Genomic DNA, 25,099 nt, shown 5'->3' on the forward strand with positions numbered 1-25,099 from the left:
CGTGCATTTTGGCTGCTATGGCCATTAGATTGCGGGCTATTAAAAAAAGAAAAAGGACCAAGAATCGGAGCTGCTGGACCAGAGACTGGCTTCTGAGGAGAGACACCTTCTCCCACATGCCATTGCTACAGGAGATACGGGAGAACAATCCTGATGATTTCAGGAATTATCTCCGTATGGATGACGCTACCTTCATGGAGCTGCTGACACTGGTTACCCCTTTAATAGAGAGAGAGGACACCTATTTCAGGAGGCCTATTTCTGCAGAGCAGAGACTGGTGGCAACGCTGCGTTACCTGGCAACAGGCAGGACCCTTGCCGACCTGAGATTCACCACCGCAATATCATCTCAAGCGCTGGGGTTGATAATACCAGACACCTGTGATGCCATCGTCCAAGTTCTACAGGACAAATACATGAAGGTAAATATGGAAATTACATACATGTCCCCCATATGTATAGCTGTGCACATACCTGTACCCTATATGTATATCTTTACAATGCCTGTTGATTTAATCTTTTACACCAGTGGGTGGGGGGTCATTTTGATAAGGCGGGTAATAGCTTTGAGGCTGCAATGGGGGAGGGCTGATGGGTCTAAAATCAACCCAACAGATTATTAATACGCATATACTTTTATATTGCAGTTTCCATCGACCAAGGAGGAGTGGCAAAATATTGCACGTGATTTCCGTGATCTTTGGAATTTCCCTAATTGTGGTGGAGCTATCGATGGCAAACACGTCAGGATCATGCCCCCTGCAAAGAGTGGATCTTTTTATTATAATTATAAGGGGTTCTTCAGCATTGTTCTAATGGCCATCGCTAATGCCCGATACGAGTTTGTATTTGTGGACATTGGGAAATATGGTAGAGTTTCAGATGGAGGAGCCCTGGAGAATACCTTTTTCCACGACCAACTGAAAAAAAATGAACTGAATCTGCCAGAGCGGACTGAAAATGAGCACGGTTTGAACTTTGTTTTTGTGGCGGATGAGGCCTTTGCATTGCACCCTAATGTCCTTAAACCCTACCCACAAAGGGCACTGAACAGGGAACGACGCATTTTTAACTATCGCCTGTCACGTGCCAGGCGAGTGGTTGAAAATGCGTTTGGGATTCTAAGTAATAAATTCAGAATTTTTCACAGTCCCATCAATCTGCGCCTAGATAAGATTGACAAAGTGGTGCTGGCCTGTTGTGTGCTGCACAACTACATGCGCAGAAAAGCGGTGCACACACAACAACTGGGGGCTACAGTGGACGAGAGCCAAGTTGTTGACGAGCCTATTGGTCTGACAGCTTTGGCAACTAATTTAAACACCAGAAATGCATCAACGCAAGCAAAGTTGTCAAGAGACGAGTACTTGAATTATTTCAATGGTGTTGGGGCTGTGGAGTGGCAGAATGACATGATTGCTTAAAAATGTACCTTTTTGTCATTGTAAATATATTGTTTTTTGGTGTGTAATAATCAATATTTTGCCAATAAAATTTGTATACTCACAGTTCCGCACAAGTTGTCCTCTGCGTCTTCTTGCAGCAAGGAGGGGGAGGTGGAGGCCGAATCACGGCAAGTGAGTGGTAGTACTCAGGTGCCAGGCATTCCTGGAGGGCACAATGCCACGGCACCTGGAGTGCAGACTGTACCCAGTACTGGTGTTTATGTACTAGCAAGTAGTTGCTCCACCACATCTATTTCTATGCCAATTTCTCCTGGTACTTTGTACGTATGTATATCTGTGCCCTATAGTCACCCTGCATGGTAAATGATATTTTCACACGGACACCAACTAGATTACAGAATTTTTAATTTTTATATAAATTATTAACTTATAAACTTATAAAAAATATAACATAAATAACAAGTAAATAAATAATAAAGAAATACTTAAACATAAAAATATTTAAAACAATAATGCACTTAAATAAACTATATAAAATATTTACATATGGTGGTAAACTTGTCCCACCCCATAATCCCCTGTATCCATCGGTGGTTGGGAGGGAGATGGACTTTCCAATAAACACTGGAAGGGGCCACCAGGTGGACCTGGTGGGAGCGTATTAGCCAACGTTGCCGGTTGGTGCTGCCTTTGCCCAGTTGGTGGCTGTAAATGTTGATACTGGGGATATTGCACCGGGTGAAATACCGCTTGTTGGGGTATAGGAGCTGGGCTGATGGGTTGAAATTCAACCCTAGGCAGAGGGGTCTCATCGGTGAGACGTGTGTGCCGGGACAGAGTCCCCACACGGGCCCGGTACAGCGTCTCATAAAATATGCGCTCTACCTCCACCCTTGTAGCCGGGTCCAACTTTCGCAAATTGTCAGCTAATACACTCCCCACCCGGTCCGCATCATCCTCATCCATGCTCATCAATCTGTTGGCAGACTCCAGGATCTTGGTGGTTGCCACGTCCGCAGCATCTGGAGTCTGCCTCGGCCTTTTGCGCCCTCTTCTTGATGGTGCTTCTGCTGTACTTTGAGCGCTTGATTGAGGTTCAGCGCTGGTCGTGGCGGTTGGTGTGGGGGTGGAGCAGAGGGCCGGTGAAGGCAGCTGTGATGCCACCTCCAGCGATGCCGAAGATTCATCCTCGGCAAATAGCGATGGCTGTAACAAAACAAGATGACAATGATGTATCACTATCGATTTTTAAGACTTCCATATATTTTTATATCTACGCAGAAGAACGCAGCCCATACACCACCATGTTGCTGCCATGGATGAAAGAGAGCTAGTTGAAGAGGCGTTATGACTGGCATCTCTGGAAACTAATTATTTAGATACCAGACATACCAAATACTAATTTAAACACCAGAAATGCATCTATGCGTGCTAAATTAACAGGGATGAATACATGCAGTATTTTATTGGTGTTGGCGCTGTGGATTGGCAGAATGATATTATTCCGTTAATTTTAGACAACAAAAAATATTACAATAATCCGCGCCAGAAAGACTACAACAGTGTAGATACCAGGGATTACCAATGCCAACCAAAAGTTCCAAATACAAAAAATGTGGTAAATGCACTTGCGATGTCTGAATATTGATCACTGTGTTCTCAGGCGGATAAGAGTATAGCTCCACCACTGAGAAGAACCAGAATTAGGGCCACAGAGAAGGTCAAATTGACGATGTATAACCAAAAGGGGGGGGTATCGCCCCCTGCAACTGACCTCTCTGTTGTGCCCAACAGAGAGGTCAGTTGCAGGGGGCGATACCCCCCCTTTTAATTTTACATGTTCACAATTTTTATACTGTACTTGCTGTTATATTTATCTGGTTTGAAAAAAAAATTTAAAATAAAATCCGTCTACTTACTGTGCCGCAAATGGTGTCATCAGAAACCTCTTGGTTGCACGCGGAGGTGGAGGGGGCAGGCTGGTTCCTTGAAGTGTTGCTGACCGAATCCCTGGGCAGCTCCTGGTCCACCGTGAAGGCCAGCAGGTCGTAGTACCACAGCCTGGGCACATAGACTTGGTCTGCCCCTGCCCCAGACCGCTTTGAGGACTCAACCTTATTCAGTTATTTTTTAAAGACGGTCCTCATATTGGCAATCCGAGTCCGGACCCACTCTACATTTGCTGTGGGGTAGTATGTCTGGCTCACCCTCACCAGCTCCTCCAGAGCAGATAGCCTCTTCTGCCGATTGGAATGGTCTCTGGATTTTGTGTTCCAGAGACAATTTTGATCCCTGTAGGCCTCAATGAAGTCCTTCATGAACTCGACATTTTTTTCTGCCATGGTTGAATTTCTGTTCCAAAAAATAAAATAAAAAGGCATATTATTTTCTTGATACACAAAGCACACCATAAACCATTTAATGTACAGGTGTTCAGTCTGTGGGCCACTAGATATACTGTAGCTATAGTACAGGAGTTGAAACTCTGTGGGACATAGGATACACGGTCACTACAAGCCCCAGCATACCCATGGCCCACAGATTGAAGTCCCTGTCATAGAAAACTACACATTTTGTTTTAATACTCACCGAAATAATTGTCGATACAGTCCGGAAAATTCGCTGCGCTGCTCCGATCAATCCAACAGCAACGACGGAATATTCTTTCGTGCTGAACGTGGCTTGAAACACAGTGATTGGATGAGCACAGGAATCTCCGCCCCACTCACGTGCTTCGCGTCACACAGACACGGGACATCGAGGAGCCATGTCGGAGGGTCTGGCGCCACCGCATATGGGGGAGGCCAGTACAGCACCTTTGTTTTCCAATTCAGCACTGATAACAACAGATAAAGAAATCGCTGACAACAAGGAGAAAAAAGTGACGCGCGCATCCGCCATGTCATCTGCAGAGGTGGAACTGATGGTCAAAATGCTGGATAGAAGGGACTACGATTGTTCGAGAAAAACATACCCCAAGACAAATTATAGAAAAGAAATTATTATGCAGCGTGTATGCAAGGAGATAAAGGAGAAGTTTGGGAAAAGAAGGTCCAAATACCAGCTCCAAAAACGGTGGTCGGACCTGAAGCACAAGGAGCAGGCCAAGCTCAAGAAAATTCGTGGAATTATTAAAAGAAGTGAGTCCAATGCCCTAGGTGGCTTTATTAATATACTGTCTTGATCCATTACATTTTGTGTGTTTTGCTGACATGTTGCTTGTTTTTACTCAGAGGAAATCCAATCCAGGAGAAGACATGAGGAAGGCAGAGACAGGGCCTCCAACCTAAAAATAAAGAAGGAGAGTACAACAGGTAAGGTTTTGTACCAGCACACCAACAGAACAACACATGTTTTATACACACAACAAGGGGTAGTAATATGTCACTTTACCTTGTCACTATAGATGATATCCAGGCTGCGCAGCCGATGGAAGGGACCACAGAGGGCCACCAAGTGATTGCGATCACCAGCAGTGTAGATGGTGAGTGTATACTGCAAATCATCTTTATGGGATAGTGACGTATCATTTGTGGAAAGGTAAACATTTCTTTATCTGTACTTATTATAGATATCATCGAGATTTCAGATGTCAGTGCAGAGGGGGAGAAGAACACACCATCACCTGACACGTCCAGCGACGAAAGCACAATGCAAGAAAACATGACACAAGTCCATAAATGTCTACAAGAACTTAGCGGGAAAGTCCATACCGTAGCCCAAAAAATTACGAAAATCCAAAAAGGCGTAGCAGTAGTACACTCTTTATATGAAAAAATTTATAACGGTTTGCATTATAAAGTCAAAAAATAGTTTGTGTACTTTATTTTACTTTTTTCTCCTTCTTGTTTATTTGGAGCCCAGCAGCATGCACCTTAAAATGGTGCATGTCATGGCAAGCAGTCCCACGGCAGCAATGCATCACATGTGAGCAGGCCGGGATGTTCCCATGTGATGCGTTGCTGCCGTGGGCCCGCTTTCCACTACATACACCACCATGTTCAAATGTGTTTTTATGTTTTTTTGGTGGGTGGGCTTTCCTGCTACACCTTCACACGTGGCACTTATGTCATGGCAAGCAGTCTCACGGCAGCAATGCATCACATGTGAGCAGGCCGGGATGTTCCCATGTGATGCGTTGCTGCCGTGGGCCCGCTTTCCACTACATACACCACCATGTTCAAATGTGTTTTTATGTTTTTTTGGTGGGTGGGCTTTCCTGCTACACCTTCACACGTGGCACTTATGTCATGGCAAGCAGTCTCACGGCAGCAATGCATCACATGTGAGCAGGCCGGGATGTTCCCATGTGATGCGTTGCTGCCGTGGGCCCGCTTTCCACTACATACACCACCATGTTCAAATGTGTTTTTATGTTTTTTGGGTGGGTGGGCTTTCCTGCTACACCTTCACACGTGGCACTTATGTCATGGCAAGCAGTCTCACGGCAGCAATGCATCACATGTGAGCAGGCCGGGATGTTCCCATGTGATGCGTTGCTGCCGTGGGCCCGCTTTCCACTACATACACCACCATGTTCAAATGTGTTTTTATGTTTTTTGGGTGGGTGGGCGTTCCTGCTACACCTTAACGCAAGCACCTGTATGTGATACTCTGTTCAGGTCCGACCACCCAAATAAACAAAGTGTTCACAGTATTTTTTGTCAGTATTTCTTAATAAATGTTAAGTGTTTATGCAGAACAATGAACATCACATATCTATCTATCTATCTATCTATCTATCTATCTACTTCTATAACTATATCTGTCAGGAATGCACACACAACGATTATTTATTTCAAAAGGAATGCACACACAACGAATATTCTTTAACAGCATGGCGCGGAAAGTACGGGGGAGAAGACTTCCTGTTGTTTACATGCTGCGCTGATGGAGGGATGACGCAGCTAGTCAACACCCACATGGGCGTGCTGCTTTTGGGAGGAATGATCGCAGGAACGGGCTGCATATCGATCGAATGTGCGTACACATGTCACTTTTCTTTCGATATGGAGCCGTCCTGTCGGAAGAATATTAAGCAGCAAAGAACCTGCGACCGACCGACCGTGGACGGCCAAGAGCGTTTTTGGCCGTTTATCGATCGCAACGAAGGGATCGGGACAGCGTACACATATATACAATCGAACGGCCGTTCGTCCGCAGATCGGAAGAACGGCCCGACGATTGTACATATGTGTACCCAGCTTTAGACGAGGAAAGTGGAGCTACTAGGAATTGCAGCAGAACGGATCCATGCACTGTTTTATGTGTCCGATCTACAGCGACTGCAAATGGGACAGTTCCGGTACAGTTACAAATCACGGAGTAATGGTTAGCTATGTCACTTTGCACAGGTAACAGGGAGGGCAGGCACAGTGAGAGGGGTGACAGGGTGGGGGCAGCAGCACTGGTGTGGGGGGGTAATAGGGAGGGGCAAGCACAGTGAGAGGGGTGACACTGAGACAGCAGGACTGGTGTGGGGGTAACAGGGAAGGGTGATGGAGGCAGCAGCAGTACTGGTGTGGGGGGTAAGAGGGAGGGGCAAGCACAGTGAGAGGGGTGACACTGAGACAGCAGGACTGGTGTGGGGGTAACAGGGAAGGGTAACAGGGAGGCAGCAGCAGTACTGGTGTGGGGGGGGGGGGGGACAGGGAGGGGCAGGCACAGTGAGAGGGGTGAGAGGGAGGCAGCAGCACTGGTGTGGGGGCCCGGGGGGTAAGGTAACAGGGAGGGGCAGACACAGTGAGAGGGGTGACAGAGACTCAGGGAGGCAGCAGCAGTACTTGTGTGGGGGGTAACATGGAGGGACAGGCACGATGAGAGGGACAGGGAGGCAGCAGCAGTACTGGTGTGGGGGCAACACTGGTGTGTGGGGGTGGGGTAACAGGGAGGCAGCAGCACTGGTGGGGGGGGGGGGGGGGGGTAAGAGGGAGGGACAGGCACAGAGAGTGGTGACAGCGAAGCAGCAGCAGCAGCGGCCAGCAATAGTAATAGTGTGGGGGAGGGCCATAAGGATATGTCATTTAGTACAAGACAGCTGGGCGGGGCAAGCTTCGACACTCAGGCATCAGGTAGGCGGTCTTATCTTGCAAACGGGGCGTGGCCGCAAGAAACGAGTCGTGGAACGCACCATGCTGCGACCGGTGGAACGCACTTCCTGTAACCCCCGCATCCATCAGTTCTGTCCCCCGAAGCTTGCTGGGTCCCCCCGGTGTGTAGCGGTTGCTGGCAGAGCTGTTCCCACCCGCTGTGTCCCGCCATCGGCTGCTGTTCTGCGGGGAGTCCCGGGCACAGCCCCATATCCTGGATAGCCGGCTCCTCCGCTTCCCGCCAGCAGCTGCAGCATTACCCGCCAAACTCAAAGCCGGAGTTCCCGGAATAGGAGATCCCGCACCCGGTATGTGCCATCATAGGATATGGGTCATAGGGTCGACAGGGCTTAGGTCAACACATGGAACAGGATGACACAAGCATAAGGTCGACAATGGGAAGGTTAACAGTCGATAGGTCGACATGAGTTTTTCATATTTTTTAGTCCAGAATTTTGGCGTATGTCAACATGGCAGCGTATCAGTGTACCGCGTCCCCTCGCACTGAAAATGTGGAAAACTCATGTTGAACTATTGACTGTAGACCTAAAGGTACCCATACACGTTGCGATAAGCAGTGTGCAATGCGCGCTCCCGCGGGCATCGCACAGTACAAAAGGTATGTGCTGCACATACTTTTTGTACTGCCCGCTGATATCATCGGACGCAAATTGCATGCAAAAATGCACGCATGCGGTGCGATCCGCCCCATACCGCAACGCATTGCACGCTGCTTATCGTAACGTGTATGGGCACCTTTAGTCCTGTCCACCTTTTAGTAGTTGACCTAGAGACCATATCCTGGACTATGGGCCAGATGTATCAAGCTTCAAAAAGTGATAAAATGGAGTGTGTTACAGGTTGGGTTTGAAAAATTACAGATAGGAGATGATTGGCTGGCTCTCTACTTTATCACTTTTTGAAGCTTGATACATCTGGCCCTCAATATTTATTTAGAGTTTCTTATATAGCGCAGCAGATTCCGTTACAGTGTCTTATATAGCGCAGCAGATTCCGTTACAGTGTCGTATATAGCGCAGAAGATTCCGTTAGTGTCTTATATAGCGCAGCAGATTCCGTTACAGCGTCTTATATAGCGCAGCAGATTCCGTTACAGCGTCTTATATAGCGCAGCAGATTCCGTTACAGCGTCTTATATAGCGCAGCAGATTCCGTTACAGCGTCTTATATAGCGCAGCAGATTCCGTTACAGCGTCTTATATAGCGCAGCAGATTCCGTTACAGCGTCTTATATAGCGCAGCAGATTCCGTTACAGCGTCTTATATAGCGCAGCAGATTCCGTTACAGCGTCTTATATAGCGCAGCAGATTCCGTTACAGCGTCTTATATAGCGCAGCAGATTCCGTTACAGCGTCTTATATAGCGCAGCAGATTCCGTTACAGCGTCTTATATAGCGCAGCAGATTCCGTTACAGCGTCTTATATAGAGCAGCAGATTCCGTTACAGTGTCTTATATAGCGCAGCAGATTCCGTTACAGTTTGTTATATAGCGCAGCAGACTCCGTTGCTCTTTACAATTGTAGACAGTGATAAAACAAACTAGGTAACGACAGACAGACTTTGAGGTAGGAGGGCCCTGCTGCAAGCTTACAATCTATACAGCCGCTGTGTGTGCTATATACATTTTATACATCTGCTGTGTGTGCTATATACATTCTATACAACCGCTGTGTGTGCGCGCTATATACACTCGCTGTGTGTGTGTGTTTGTGTGTGTGCGCGCTATATACACTCTATACAGGTGCTGTGTGTGTGCTATATACACTATACAGGTGCTATATACACTATACAGCTATGTGTGTGCTATATACACACTATACAGCTGCTGTGTGTGTGTGTGTGCGCTATATACACACTCTATGCAGCTGCTATGTGTGCTATATACACTATACAGCTGCTGTGTGTGTGTGTGCTATATACACTCTATACAGCTGCTGTGTGTGTGTGCTATATACACTCTATACAGCTGCTGTGTGTGTGTGTGTGTGCTATATACACTCTATACAGCTGCTGTGTGTGTGTGTGCTATATACACTTTATACAGCTGCTGTGTGTGTGCGCTATATATACACTCTATGCAGCTGCTCTGTGTGTGCGCTATATATACACTCTTTGCAGCTGCTGTGTGTGTGTGTGCGCTATATATACACTCTATGCAGCTGCTGTGTGTGTGCGCGCTATATATACACTCTATGCAGCTGCTGTGTGTGTGCGCTATATATACACTCTATGCAGCTGCTGTATGTGTGCGCTATATATACACTCTATGCAGCTGCTGTGTGTGTGCGCTATATATACACTATGCAGCTGCTGTGTGTGTGCGCTATATATACACTCTATGCAGCTGCTGTGTGTGTGCGCTATATATACACTCTATGCAGCTGCTGTGTGTGTGTGTGCGCTATATATACACTCTATGCAGCTGCTGTGTGTGTGCGCTATATATACACTCTACGCAGCTGCTGTGTGTGTGCGCTATATATACACTCTACGCAGCTGCTGTGTGTGTGCGCTATATATACACTCTACGCAGCTGCTGTGTGTGTGCGCTATATATACACTCTACGCAGCTGCTGTGTGTGTGCGCTATATATACACTCTACGCAGCTGCTGTGTGTGTGTGCTATATATACACTCTACGCAGCTGCTGTGTGTGTGCGCTATATATACACTCTATGCAGCTGCTGTGTGTGTGCGCGCTATATATACACTCTATGCAGCTGCTGTGTGTGTGCGCGCTATATATACACTCTATGCAGCTGCTGTGTGTGTGCACGCTATATATACACTCTATGCAGCTGCTGTGTGTGTGTGTGTGCGCGCGCTACATACACTCTATGCAGCTGCTGAGTGGGCGTGCTATATACAATCTATACAGCTGCTGTATATATGCGTTGTGTAAGGCCGCTGTGTGTGTGGTGTGTGCATGCTGTGTGCGCTTGCTATATATGATGTGTGCACCCGCTGTGCGTGCTTTATATACGCGTTGTGTGCGGCCGCTGTGCATGCTGTATATATGCATTTTGTATGGCAAAGGTCAACATAAGTTTTTTGCGTGATTTTTTTTCAAAGTAATATTTATTGTGAATCTGGCCTCATTATTTTCCTATGAAGTGCTAACGATTCATCTTTCCTAAGCGTTAGATAATGCCTGCTGAGAAGAAGCCGATGCGGTATGGACACCCGGAGGGGCACACAGATGTCGTGTTTAATGATACTGGAAGGTGAGCGCTTCTAGCAATCTGTAGTACACCACAACCTGAGGTGAATTACAGATGTGGGGGTTGGGCTATCATGGCGCAGTGCGGCAGACTGGGCCGTGCAACATGACAAACGCTAGTGGTTTTGGTGCCACTTGTCGCTGCCCGTGTGGTCAGAGGGCTGATGTCATGTAACAAAATATGAATTGGCAGAAATTGGGTATGGAAGGGAAAACTGTCCTAAAATAAGTTGTACACTCAGCGGCCGCAAAAGAAGAACCATGAAAACATTTAATTTTTGTTTATTGCACCACCCCAATTATATTGTGATGACATTATGGAGAAGGGAAGATGAGCAATAGCAACTGTACTGAGCTTAAGTAATCTTAGATATCAGTTAACACACAGGATCTCAAACTCGGTCCTCGGGACCCCACACAGTGCATGTTTTGTAGGTCTCCTCTCAGAATCACAAGTGAAATAATTAGCTCCACCTGTGGGTCTTTTAAATTGTGTCAATGAGTAATGAATGCACCTGCCGGGTGACCTGGAAACCGTGACCTGTGCAGGGTTCTGAGGACCGAGTTTGAACAGATAAGTGCTATACGAGCAACCACTTCTATTTGTTAAATCAGGGGTTGTTAACAAATAGAAGCGATTGCTTGTATAGGATGTACCTGTTTGATCTGGTCATGTCTATTCACATATAAACGGGAAGAACCTATCTCCATTACATAACTTGTGTCTTCCCCAGTTGTCTCGTGACCTGTGGGAGCGATGGGGACATACGGATCTGGGAAAGTATGGACGACGATGACCCAAAGTCTATCAGTGTTGGAGAAAAGGCCTATTCTTTGGCGTTAAAGGTAAGCTTGGGTCATAATGCATTGTTTCTGGTCCCGTCATTAACTATGGCTTGGAGTGGGTTGGGATCATTTGGTCTATTGCATTATGGTAGAAAGTCATTAGGTCGAATCCATTAGGTCGACATGCTAAAAGGTCAACATGATTCTAGGTCGACATGGGAAAAGGTCGACATGATTCTAGGTCGAAAGGTCATTAGTTCGACAGGTCATTAGTTCGACAAGGTCATTAGTTCGACATTGTCTATGTCGACATTCACAAGGTCGACATGGGGTTTTTCACTGTTTTTTTACCTGAATGTCAACACAGTCGACATGGACACAGTTTAAAGTGCACTACATCCCCTCGCTGCGCTCGCTATGCGTCGGGCACGGTGCCTCGCTACGCTCGGCACACTATTTTATTCTCCCACCACGCCCTAGTGGATGGTAGGGCATGAAATACCGCCTGTCGGCACATGTTGGCTCAAAAAACAGTGAAAAACTCCATGTCGACCTTGTGAATGTCGACATAGACAATGTCGAACTAATGACCTTGTCGAACTAATGACCTGTCGAACTAATGACCTTTCGAACTAGAATCATGTCGACCTTTTCCCATGTCGACCTAGAGTCATGTCGACCTTTTAGCATGTCGACCTAATGGATTCGACCTAATGACTGTCGACCATAATGCAGTAGACCAAATGACCGCATCCCCTTGGAGTAAAGAATAAAACTGTTTAAGGAAATTAATGAAAGACCAAACATTTGTTGGCTCCCCGTAAGCCCCTCTATTGTAGTTTAGACCTCTTCTATGCCCCTAGAATGCCCATCTGCTTTCCCCCTCCCCCCCACACACACTACATGGCATCAGACCTCTTTACAAGCCCTTTAAATGCACACCAGGCCTAGCCATATTACCTTGACAGTATTTAATATATATTCCAACTCCATTGTGACAAAAATAGGATTTTAATACCTATCGGTAAATCCTTTTCTTGAAGTTCTTATGGGATACAGGGAAGTCATTCTTAACGATGGGGAAAAGAGCATATCCGAAGGAGACAGGCACATTTAAAACTTTATACTGGGTGTACTGGCTCCTCCCCTCTGCTCCCCTCCCTCTAGCCAGTTAAGGGAACTGTGCCGAAGGAGAAGAACAATATGAGAGGAATATGTGTAATATTTACCGTGGTGAGATTCATCCAGCACACCCAACATACATTCAACGTACATAGACCACATTAGCGACCACAGAACCTGGGAAGTCTAAGGGCCTAAGAACATGTCAAACATGACAACTTTTTTGAACTGTGTTCCAACTGGAACAATTTATAAGAATTATCACCTAAGTGACAATCTACACTCGTGAACCGTTAAGGTACACTATGTAACAGTAAGTCACCTTGGTAACCTACACCCTTATGTCCGCAAGGAACAAAAAAGGGCAACAGAAGGACCCAGTATTGGTCCACATCTCACAAAGTGAGTAAGGCAAACCTCCGCACAGAGGCAGGCGCCCTGTATCCCATAAGAACTTTGAGAAAAGGATTTACCGGTAGGTATTAAAATCCTATTTTCTCTATCATTCTTATGGGATACAGGGAAGTCGTTCTTAACGATTGGGATATACCAAAGACATCAGAACGGGCGGGATTGTGCGGAACTTATTGCCGCAGCACTGCTTGCCCAAACTGTGTATCTTCAGTAGCCAGAGCGTCAAATTTGTAAAACTTGACAAAGGTGTGTTGGCCTGACCATGTGGCGGCTCACACAATTGTAAGGCCGATACTCCTCGGGCAGCCGCCCAGGAAGTCCCCACTGAACGAGTTGAGTGGGCTTTCACCCCAGCAGGCATAGGAAGCTTTGCTACCACATAAGCCTGTTTAATGGTTGCACAGATCCATCGTGCAATAGACTGCTTAGAAGCAGGACGCCCTATCTTTTCGGCATCGTAAAGGACAAAAAGTCCATTAGTCTTGCGAATTCTCGTTGTTCTCCTGATGTAGACACGGAGAATCCTTACCACATCCAAAGATGTTGGCACCTCAGAATGAGGCCCACTAGCAGGAACCACAATTGGCTGGTTCACATGGAACACAGACACCACTTTAGGCAGAAACTGCGGATTAGTGCGCAATTCTGCCCTGTCTTCATAGAAGATCAAATATGGGCTCTTGCAAGTTAATGCCCCTAGCTCAGAGACCCTCCTAGCCGAAGCTAGGGCTAGTAAGACCACCGTCTTCCATGTTAGATATTTCAAATCAATTTCCTCCAATGGCTCAAACCAGGAGGATTTTAGGAACGTCAGAACGACATCCAAGTCCCATGGTGGAGTAGGGGCCACAAAAGGAGGCTGTATATGCAATACTCCTTGCAGAAATGTCTGCACTTCAGGTATATTAGCCAGCTTCTTTTGGAAAAAGACAGATAGTGCAGATACCTGCACCTTCAAGAAACCTAAACGTAGGCCCAGGTCCAGACCTGATTGAAGAAATCTAAGAAACCTTTCAAAGTTTAAACTCCGAAGGAGTAAACTTTTCCTGCTTACACCAACCCACATATCTTTTCCAGATATGGTGGTAATGTGCAGCCGTTACCGGTTTTCTTGCACTTGTCATAGTTCTGATGACTGAAGTGTGAAATCCCTTCTGTGTCAGGATCTGCCGCTCAACTTCCAGGCCGTCAAACAAAGCTGTTCCAAGGCCTGGAAGACGCACGGGCCTTGCATGAGCAGGTCTCTTTGCAGAGGTAGGCGCCACGAGTCCCTTTGCAGACTTAAAAGCTCTGGGTACCACGCTCTTCGTGGCCAGTCCGGAGCCACAAGAATCACCTCGGCTCCGTCTCTTCTTATCTTCCTTAGCACCCGAGCCACTAGGGGAATCGGTGGGAAGACATACACCAGGCTGTTGAACGTCCACGGTATGGAGAGGGTGTCCACTCCTTCTGCCTGAGGGTCTCTTGCCCTGGAGAAGTACCTGGATACTTTCCAATTGTGTCTTGATGCCATCAAGTCTACTAGTGGGGTCCCCCACCGAGCCACCAGAGAACTGAATACCTGGTGGTGTAGACTCCATTCCCCGGGATGGAGCTCGTGGCGACTGAGGAAGTCTGCTTCCCAGTTGTCCACCCCGGGTATGAATATGGCAGAAAGAGCCTGACAGTGACTCTCTGCCCAGGACAGGATCTTTGTTGCTTCCCGCATGCAGGGTCTGCTTTTGGTCCCGCCCTGCCTGTTCAGAAACGCCACAGTAGTGGCATTGTCTGATTGGATGCGGACCGCCTGTCCGCTGAGGAGAGGGGCCGCCTTCAGAAGTGCATAATACACAGCACGTAACTCCAAGTTGTTGATGTGGAGGCGTGTTTCCAATAGGGTCCATTTGCCCTGAAAGGACTGACCCATGGTCACTGCACCCCAACCCAGGAGGCTTGCATCCGTGGTGACTAAGACCCAATCCTGGATGCCAATCCGCCGCCCTGCTTGTAGGTTGGGCGTGTGGAGCCACCACTGTAGTGACAGTCTGGTCCGAGATGACAACACAATCCGCCGATGCATCTGGCGGTGTGAACTGGACCACTTGCTCAGGAGGTCGAGCTGGAAAGTCCTGCTGTGAAACCTCCCGAATTGGAGAGCCTCGAAGGAGGTCACCATCTTTCCTAACAGGATAATGCACTGGTGCACCGTCACCTGGGGGGTTTCAACAAGTCTGTGACCAGCTGTTGAATGTCTACAATTTTGTCCTGTGGCAGGGTCACTCTCATGAGAGCCGTGTCCATCACCATCCCCAGGAACTGTAGTCTCTGTGAAGGGATCAGAGAGGACTTTGCTAAGTTCAGGAGCCAACCATGACCCGACAGGGTCTGTATGGTAACTTGTAAGGCTGCCTGCAATTCCTCTGGCGACCACGCCTTTACCAGCAGGTCGTCCAAGTATGGTATCACACAAATACCTTGTTTCCTTAGAACCACCATCATCTCCGCCATCACCTTGGTGAATATGCGCGGGGCTGAGGACAGGCCGAACGGCAGTGCGCGGAACTGATAGTGATCGTTCAGTAGCGCAAACCTCAGGTATTTCTGATGAGGGGCCCATATTGGGATGTGAAGGTAGGCGTCCTTCGCGTCCAAGGACGCCAAGAACTCCCCCTCCTCCACTGCCGCTATAACGGCCCGCATGGACTCCATCTTGAACTTGGTTACCGTCAAGAAGGGATTCAGGGACTTTAAATTCAGAATCGGGCGCACTGACCCGTCCGGTTTTTGGACTACAAATAAATTTGAGTAATAACCCTGCCCCCTCTCTAGGGGAGGGACCGGGGTTATCACCCTGGCCTGTACCAGCTTTTGGATTGCTTGCTGCAACACCACTTGGTCCTCTGGGGACGCTGGAAGGCCTGATTTGAAGAACCTCTGAGGTGGCTGTACTGCAAACTCCAGCTTGTAGCCGTGCATAATAAGAGCCTGTAACCAAGCATTGAGGCACGAGGCTTCCCAAACATGGCCGAAGAACGCCAGTCTGGCTCCCACCTCTGCCGGAGCTATTGGTGGAGCCCCACCGTCATGCTGCGCGTTTACCTGCAGCTGCCCCGGATGGCCGCTCTGAGGTGGCCGAAGCAGAAGGCTTCCTGAATATACCCCGGGAGCCTCTGGCAGCATTTGAACCACTCCTGGCTTTAGGGCGAAATTTACTTGTCCGAAAGGACTGCTGGGAGTGAGATTGAAAAGGACGCTTGGGCGCCTGTGGGGTTGATGGCAGGAATGTGGACTTCCCTGCCGTGGCTTTAGAGATTAACTCATCTAAATCAATCCCATAAGAACCTGCCGCCTGTGAAGGGGAGGTTTTCTACACTCCGTTTGGAGTCAGCGTCAGCTACCCACTGCCGCAGCCAGAGGGATCTGCGCCCTGACACCGCCATGGCTGAGTTACGGCCGTTGATGGCTCCTAACTCCTTCTGCGCTTCACACAGAACTTTAGCTGTGTCATGAATATGGTGCAATTTTTCAGACACCTGCGCTACTGTCATGTCACCCAGAAGACCTTCCTGGATCTGGGAGGCCCACGTGTATATAGACTTAGCCATATAACAACTTGCTAAGACAGGACGCTGACACGCGCCACTGGCAGTAAAAATGGACTTAAGGGTGTTTTCAACCTTTCTGTCCGTGGTGTCTTTCAGTGAAGACGACCCTGGTACTGGAAGCACCATCTTTTTAGCTAAGCGAGACACAGAAGAATCAACCTCCGGTGGCTCCTCCCACACCTTGCGTCCCGCAGGATCAAAATGGAACGTGGCTCTAAATTTCTTAGCCACTTTAAACCTCATTTCTGGGTTTTTCCATGCTGACTTGAAATTACTTTCCAGGTCAGACTGCTCAGGGAAAACCACCTGTTGCTTTTTCTGAGTAGCAAAGAAAGCATCCCCTTCAGAGGATTCAGCTAAGGGAGGGTCCAACACCTCCCTGATTGCCATAATTAATGGCTCTGTGCCCCGCAGCAGTGACTGTGAAGCATCAGGCTCCTCATCACCCGCGTCTGCATCTCCCACATCATCATCATCATCATCCCCATCATCAGCCCCAGAATCAGGGGTTTGAGAGGGGGCACTTCTCTTACGAGTATCCCCAGGGGTAGGAGTGATTATATCAACTCTGGCAGAAAGGATAGCAAGCTCCCTCTGCACCCTCTGGGTCTGTGCTGCAGTAGCAGTTAACTGTCTAGTTACAGTTTCAAGCATGGCTTTCATCCCTGTTGCCCAGGCAGGCTCTTGTGAGCGGTCCTGTGTGCTACTCTGCTGCCCAGTAAGTTGTGGGGGGACCCCACTGCTTTGTGGGGACATACATGGCCCACAAGTAACCTGTGATGAAGATGCTGGCACAAACTTATCACTGCACACCATACATGTAAGTTTCCTCACCATTGTGACAAACAAACAGTCTCCCCTCACACACAGTGCAAACACAGTGGATATGCAGTGTGATTTATCCAGATAATTACTATGTGTAGTTATATCTGATCTTGTACAGCTTAACAAGCTAGTGGGGTGGTGTACAGAGGATAATGGAGGGGACCAATACACCAAACAACCTTAGCTTTCCGATTTTAAGAGCTGGTAAACAGTACAGTAATGTTAACAGTACTCTACAGTGTATGCAGGCAAGTGTACAAGTACACAAGCGCTGAAAACCTGAAGCTGTCTCTGCAAGCAGATTTCCTCTGTTCCACACCGCTGAGCAGTGTCTGGAGCAGTATAATGGCGTTTCCAGCAGCCAGGGAAGAAGCAGGAAGCAGGTTTTGGCGCCCTCACAGAGCTTGGTCCCACTCTGGGTTATCTCCGCCCAGCGTAATGGCGCCGGAGCTTACCTGCGTTTTATACTGAGACTGACATTGGGGAAAGTCCAAACCTCTTTGGTAACTGCCCTGGACAATACAGGAGGCAGTACCCTGTCCCAGTGTAGGCAGGGGGTTGCGCGGTCCCTGTGCAGGGCACCGCCGATACCGCCGCCATCTTGCCGCACAGTAACCCGGGGACCCCACGGCGGGGGACCCCGGGGTAATACTCACCACTGACGTCTTCAGACTGGACTAGGGGTGTGCGGCATGCCAGGGGTGTGCGCGCTGCAGCACAATGCCCGCGGTAACAACACCCACTCAGGACGGTGGTCCTGTGGCAGGGACAGCTCGGTACCTTGAAGTGGCCAGCAGCTGAACCCTTCCCCTAGTCTCCCACGACGCAGGACTGCTGTTAGTCCAAACAGCAGCCCCACAATAATAAAGAAATTAAACAGAAGATAAAACTCTCTGGAGCTCTTCCTGATGCGTGCTTCTCCTGAGGCACAGTTCTCAAACTGACTAGAAGGAGGGGAACAGAGGGGAGGAGCCAGTACACCCAGTGTAATTTTTATAATGTGCCTGTCTCCTTCGGATATGCTCTTTTCCCCATCGTTAAGAACGACTTCCCTGTATCCCATAAGAATGATAGAGAAAATACAGCTCTTCAGTGGCCAGTGCGCTGTAAGCGTCTTCGGACGTGCCTACGTTCCAACATCGATGCTAAGTTGTTGTTATTATGATTACATTTTATTTACACAGAGCCAAAAGTGGTTGGCAGCGCCGTACATACAGTATGTTACTGTCTACATCCTTGCTGGCGGGTCGCCAGAACGTACGCGCTGGCGACCCGCCAGCAGCCTCGCCAGCGAGGAGTCTGAGACGCAAGTGCGTCTCACGCGCGTCTCAGTCTCCGTCGCTAGCGCGACGGAAACCCTGTCCGTCTCAGGGAGACGGACAGGGTTAGGGGGGGTTAGTGGGGGGTGCGGGCAGGCGGCGGGGACCCCGGGTTACCGCCGGCAAGCCGGCGGGGACCCGGGGAACTGATGGAAGCGCCGTCGGAAGGGGACGCGCGCGCCCTCTTCTCACCATCGCCATGGCGCTGGCGGGGGATGGCGGCTGGCGACGCCAGCGCCATCCCCTGCAAAGATGGGACCTGACCCATCTGTATAGCACACATCAGATAGACAGCCGTCTAATCCAGAATTAATCTTTTCTTTTTCTGTTCCCCCACAGAATGACAAAGTAGTCACCTCATCGTCCAACAATGCCATTCAGATGCACACGTTTCCAGATGGCGAGCCAGATGGAATACTGACGCGTTTCACCTCCAGTGCCAATCATGTGGTGTTTAATGATGATGGCACCAAAATCGCAGCTGGCTCTGGGTAAGTGTGTGTATGTGGGTTTGCTGTCATTTTGATCTATTATGAGTGTACTGCAATCGAAGACTAGGAATCCTGTGAAGAGCCAAAGGAAGTAACAGATTCATTGGTTCTAGTTGTTCCTATGACATGTGAGTGTTGAAAACCTGTTAAAACTTCGGGTTTGTGCACGTCCCTGTCCCTGTCCCCCCAGTCTGATGTAGAATTTACTTGGTAATGCAGGAAAGGAGATTAGATCATAAGCTAGAAGCTACCACAGCCAGGAGTCTGGATACTGATCTCTAGGAGAAGTCTTGCTCTGCCTATGAATGTATCACTGGAGAAGGAGGGTTCTCCTTGTACCTGTTGGCTGGGCCGAACATGTGAGTGTGACTGCAGGAACCCGGTTGGCAGATGCAGTCATGTGACTGAATACAAGATGGCGGCACTTATGCTCTGCCTCTGAGAGAACTGCCAAGGAGGAAATACTGGGCCTACATGCTGATCACATGCACAGGTCTCAGGCATGAACAGCAGAGGCATGGATGGCAGTGATATTACCCAGCCATGCCTGGTAACAGGGGTACAGGCCCCGATGTGTGCATATCACACCCTGCAACAGGTCTAGCTACTTTGTGGCAACATTTAGAGCTATCGGGTTGAATAAAAGATATACAGAAAGGGTGACATTTGAAGTATCCGCTTCCCTTGCCTTCTCCCTTTCCAGTTGCTGTGCGCAATGATCCGATGCATGTTCTTACTAACATTCTGTTTTGTTTTTACAGTGATTTCTTGGTGAAAGTTGTGCAGGTGGAAGACAGCAGCGTTCAAAAAACGTTTCGCGGACACGATGCGCCTGTTCTGAGCGTTTCATATGATCCGAAGGATAAATATCTGGTGCGGTTTATTACATTCTGGGTCTGCGTAAGCTTTGTTAGCCAAATGGGCCAAACCATGCTGCACTGCAGGGGGGACAGATGTAGCATGTGCAGCGAGAGTTAGATTTGGGTGGGGTGTGTTCATAATGAAATCTAAACTGTAGTGTTAAGGCCCCCATACACTATGCGATTTTGAGCCGATTTCGGCACTTTGGGCCGATAAATCGGGTGAAATTGGCCCAAAATTGGTAGTTTGTGACATCTGATCCAATCTGATGCGCGTTCCCGCACGCATCGGATCGGATCAGGGCGTCCGACCTGCTGAACATAAGATGTATCGGATCTGACCCATCATGGGCACATCGTGGGTACTTTTTAGCACCCACAATGTTTCAGATCCGATATATCTTTGGGTACCTTGAGGACCGGTTCGGGGGAGCTGTAGGCGGGGACCGCAGATGCAGAGTAAAGACCGGGGGCGCGGCGGGAGAATAGGAAGAAATTCTATTCAAAAGACTGGGCGGCCGCGGCGCTGATTGGCTGAGCTCTCAGCCAATCAGCGACCGCTCAGTCTTTTGAATAGGATTTCTTTCTATTCACCCGCTGCGCCCCCAGTCTCTGTGGTCCCCGTCTGCCGCTACATCTCCTGACGCTCCCCCGGACCACTTCCCGCTTCCAGCCTGCTCCTGCCGCTTCCCCTGACTGGTCCCCGCCGCCGAAGGAGTCTGGTAGGGGGAGCCGGAGCAGGGAACTGTAAATGCTCCAGGCAGGTGGAGGGAGCTGGGGGTGGGGGACACTGCTAGTTGTGGAGTCAGCGGGCGCTGCGGGCCGGGGGACACAGAGGCGGCAGTAACTTAGAGGCGGGCAGGGGGAGCCGGGAGCTGTCAGCGCTGGAATAAAAAAAAACATACAATGAATGGGCAGGCTGTGATTGGCTGAGCGCTCTCTCAGCCACTCAGCAATTGGCTGAGAGAGCACTCAGCCAATCACAGGCTTCCCATTCATTGTATGGGCTTTTTTTTTCCAGCATTGACAGCTCCCGCCTCCCCCTGCCCGGCTCTCCGTCGCTGTCACTGTCCCCCGCAGCGTCCCCTGTACGCTGCCTCTGCCCTTCTAGCAGCGCGCCGCACCCCACCGTTTTACATAGGATTTACTCCCGCCGCTCGCCGCTACACCAGACCTTGCGGCGAGCGGGAGAATAGAAAAAATCCTATTCAAAATCTGGGCGGCCGCTGATTGGCTGAGAGCTCAGCCAATCAGCGGCCGCCCAGATTTTGAATAGGATTTTTTTTTACTATGCTCCAGGCCTCCCGCCGCTCGCCGCTGCTGACTTTCCGGTCCCCGCGGCGCCCCCTGCCACATCAAGTGCCAAATCTTATCAAGCTCCCCGGGGAGCTGCCGGGGAAGCTCAGGGGAAATCGGGGCTGACTTGTCTTTACGACAAGTCGCCCTAGTGTATGGGGGCCTTTAGAACACAGCGGTCTGACATCTGTGGGCTACATGCAAAAGCAGCCAGTATTTACCCTGCACAGAAACTATATAAATATATTTGCACCTACGGAAAGCAACACCCCTTGCTTCTAGATAATCTGGCAATACTGTATATATCCCTTGTGTAAGGGAAGTTCTGTAGATAGAAAAACACAATGGAGCAGAAGTATTAAGCCTGTGAAGTGATAACGCCGCATCCAATCAGCTCCTAGCTCATTATTCAAACCCAGCCTGTAACTTGGCAGTTAAGAGCTGATTGGCTGCTGCATTATCACCTTCCACTTAATCACTTCTCCAGGATTAACACATCTGCCACAATCTGAGTTAAACTCTCAAATGACTACTCTTTTCTAACGGTATTCTATATAATGTACATTGATGAGAAATAATAATTATAATAATAAAAGGTGTTACATAGGTAGTAAAATAAGTGGCTTCAAATAAGTGCAGCTGCAGCAACCAAGAGGGCCCCGCGCCACAAACTCATCCCTAAAACCGGCCAATTATATACATTTATTCAGGATTTACACTCATAGCGACTTTTCCAATTTGTAGTCTGTTAATACCAGATATCCCTGCTAATCAAAAGCTCTATTGCAGGCATATCCAAACTATGACCCTCCAGCTGTTGGGAAACTACAAATCCCATCATGCCTTGCTTTTGTTTTGCTAAAAGGGATGCAAAAACTATGGCAAGGCATGCTGGGATGTGTAGTTTCACAACAGCTGGAGGGCCACAGTTTGGACATTCCTGCTCTATTGGGTAGGTGGAAGGTAATACGTCTTACACAGTACTGTGTAGAGTCGAATGTGCTACGGTTACTGCTTCCCAATACTGTCACATGCCTAGACTATAAGCCAGGGGTGGCCAAACCTGTCCTCAAGATCTACCAACGGTGCATGTTTTCCCGGCAACCTGTGGATCTATAGTAGGAATGAATGCAGCAGTTTTGAAAATGTAACAGTTAGTAATGACTGCAGCTGTGCACCTGCTAGGTGATTTAGGTCATGTGACAGTTAGTAATGACTGCAGCTGTGCACCAGCTAGGTGATTTAGGTCATGTGACAGTTAGTAATGACTGCAGCTGTGCACCAGCTAGGTGATTTAGGTCATGTGACAGTTAGTAATGACTGCAGCTGTGCACCAGCTAGGTGATCTGGAAAATGTGGACTGTTGGTAGATCTCGAGGACCGGTTTGGCCTCCCCTGCTATAAGCGAACGGTTTCTGTAGACACATCGAATGACGTGCTCATTCCATCATAGTACATGTGATTAATCGTTAGCAGCTAAGGCAATGGGTTTCTGTTGCAGCATTGCACAATATGTATTTGTGTGAACTGCTGTGTAAGGATGCAAGCTGCTGGGACATAAGCTGGTAAATGACTAGTCGCACTCAGTAGAGCCATTGGAAATCTGTTGCATTGTTCAGCCCTGAAGCGAGTTTTCTGTCTGGTGGGAAATAGAAGAGGCAGCAGTCCAGCGATATCTGAGCCAAGCGGTCTCTGCCGCGATGAGCTGAGCCGTTCCAAACACAATTTTGCTGCGAATGAGCTGCTATACATTTCTCCACTGTTTGCGCAAAGAAATCCATAAGATTGTGTTTAATTACAGTATAAAACCAAATGTAAAATTGCTTTTTTGGAAGAAGCAACTGCGACTTGAGCAACATCAAGTGCAGGGGTTCTCAAACGTGGCCCCGAGTCACCTCATAAGTACGTTACAGAACGCAATTCTGCTGTGAAAAATAACGGAAAAGTTCATGTTACTTAGTGTTCATTCTAGCACCCGCCATCTTTGAAAACCCATGCAGTTCCTCTTCCCTGCCTGGGGTGTTGCGGTCTGCTGTTGTGCTTCAAGCCCAGTGTGGTCTGTATATCAGCACTGATATGCAAACCAGACCTGTGCTAGAAACTCCACAGCAGACAGCGACACCCCAGGCAGGGAAGAGGAACTGCATGGATTTTCAAAGATGGCGGGTGCTAGAAAGAACACTATTACTAGATACATAGATGAAAATAAAATGGTGCAATTGCATTTGATCCTTATTGGTCTTTTATAAAAAAATAACATCCCTTTGAGTACCATCATTGCGTTGAGAGATCGCTGTGAGCGGTATTTTGAGGATCCCTCACAGCAACGTTGGTACTCAAACGGTTAACAGCAATACGGGGTCTGGGGACACAAATCATAAGTGTAAACCAGAGACAACTAGTCCCAGCATTCCCTACAGTCCAGAGGCTGTCGGGGACATTAGTACTATAACAGCTAGGGTTGGCTAAGTCTGTTGTGTGTGTGTGTGTGTGTGTGTGTGTGTGTGATCTGTCTTTATAATGTTGTCTTGTTCGGAACATAATGCACTAGCGCTAATTAGTGCATTCTAATGATCTTGTGTTGGATAGAAGACGCAACACATTCACATAGATGCAAATGTACACTATATAGTCTATATAGAAAATGGTCTTGCATGACCACCCTTGTGCCCGTTATATGCCGCTCATGTTGAAATTAACTTGTATATGATTGCGTGGAATCCCGCATGTATAAGTCCTTATTTTGTGCTTTCCAGGCATCAGCAGGCTGCGATGGGTCAGTGAGAATTTGGAATATTGATGACCAGGTTGGTACATTGTGGAAGATTGGCAGAATAGTTATAATGACCAGAGCTGCTGCATTGTAATAAACCTTTTTGTTGTTTTTTTTTTTCCTTCACAATTTTTTATTCAGAGTTGTGAAGCGAACCTGGCCCTACTCCCGAAATGTAATGATGTCATCAACGCCAAGTCCATTTGCCGCCTGCAATGGCAGCCGAAGAGTGGACGGGTGAGCCAGCAACCAGGGGTCTAAGAGTCAGGAACGTGTTTTGGCCATATACAACAGCACCTTATAATCACACTTAGTTAAAAGCCCCCTATCTGCTCCCACCTCCAATCTGTCTGCACAGCGCCCTCTCTCCGTATGCAGCAAGTTTGTAACGGATCATATATTCTCATGAACTGGTCATTTTGTAATCTCCATTCATCAGTTACCTTCTGTGCAAATATATGCTCTGTGTCAATATATCATTTTGGGTTTTCTTTTAACTTGTCAGATTCTGTCATGAAAAGATTAATGGGAATACACACAATTTTAATACTAGTATCTTAAAGGCCTAATTCCGATTTGATCACAGGGCAAATTTGGTCTCAAAATGGGCAAAACCATGCTGCACTGCAGGAGGGGCAGATGTAACGTGCAGAGGTTTAGATTTGGTTGGGGTGTGTTGAAAAAAAAACACCTGCACAGAAACAAAATAATTCACCCAAATCTAATAGCCCCCATACATTGCAGTGACTTCTCCCCTCTGAGAATTCACATGCAGTGCTCCCTTGAGCCGCCCGGAACCTTCCCGAGCGGCAGGATTACATGCCATGCCTGTTCAGCTCAGAAGCGATCAAGGAGATTGCTTCGGCAGCAGGGGCGATTCGGATGGTCCAT

The 25,099-nt window shown here is 48.2% G+C and overlaps 1 protein-coding gene across 1 annotated transcript in view; it reads left to right on the top strand.

Moving 5' to 3' along the window:
• The first annotated feature begins 7,513 nt into the window (after positions 1–7,513).
• WDHD1 (WD repeat and HMG-box DNA binding protein 1) overlaps positions 7,514–25,099 on the top strand; it is a 73,166-nt gene continuing 55,580 nt past the window's right edge. Inside the window, exons 1-7 of the mRNA XM_083167283.1 lie at positions 7,514–7,803; positions 10,657–10,742; positions 11,473–11,584; positions 19,128–19,279; positions 20,041–20,152; positions 24,192–24,242; positions 24,350–24,445. Coding sequence (XP_083023409.1) covers positions 10,666–10,742; positions 11,473–11,584; positions 19,128–19,279; positions 20,041–20,152; positions 24,192–24,242; positions 24,350–24,445 — 600 coding nt within the window. The 5' untranslated portion in view covers positions 7,514–7,803; positions 10,657–10,665. The remainder of the gene's footprint in view (positions 7,804–10,656; positions 10,743–11,472; positions 11,585–19,127; positions 19,280–20,040; positions 20,153–24,191; positions 24,243–24,349; positions 24,446–25,099) is intronic.

The sequence above is a fragment of the Crinia signifera genome, chromosome 12 (genome assembly GCF_055691185.1).
Source record: "Crinia signifera chromosome 12, ASM5569118v1, whole genome shotgun sequence".
In the NCBI taxonomy this organism is placed as follows: Eukaryota; Metazoa; Chordata; class Amphibia; order Anura; family Myobatrachidae; genus Crinia; species Crinia signifera.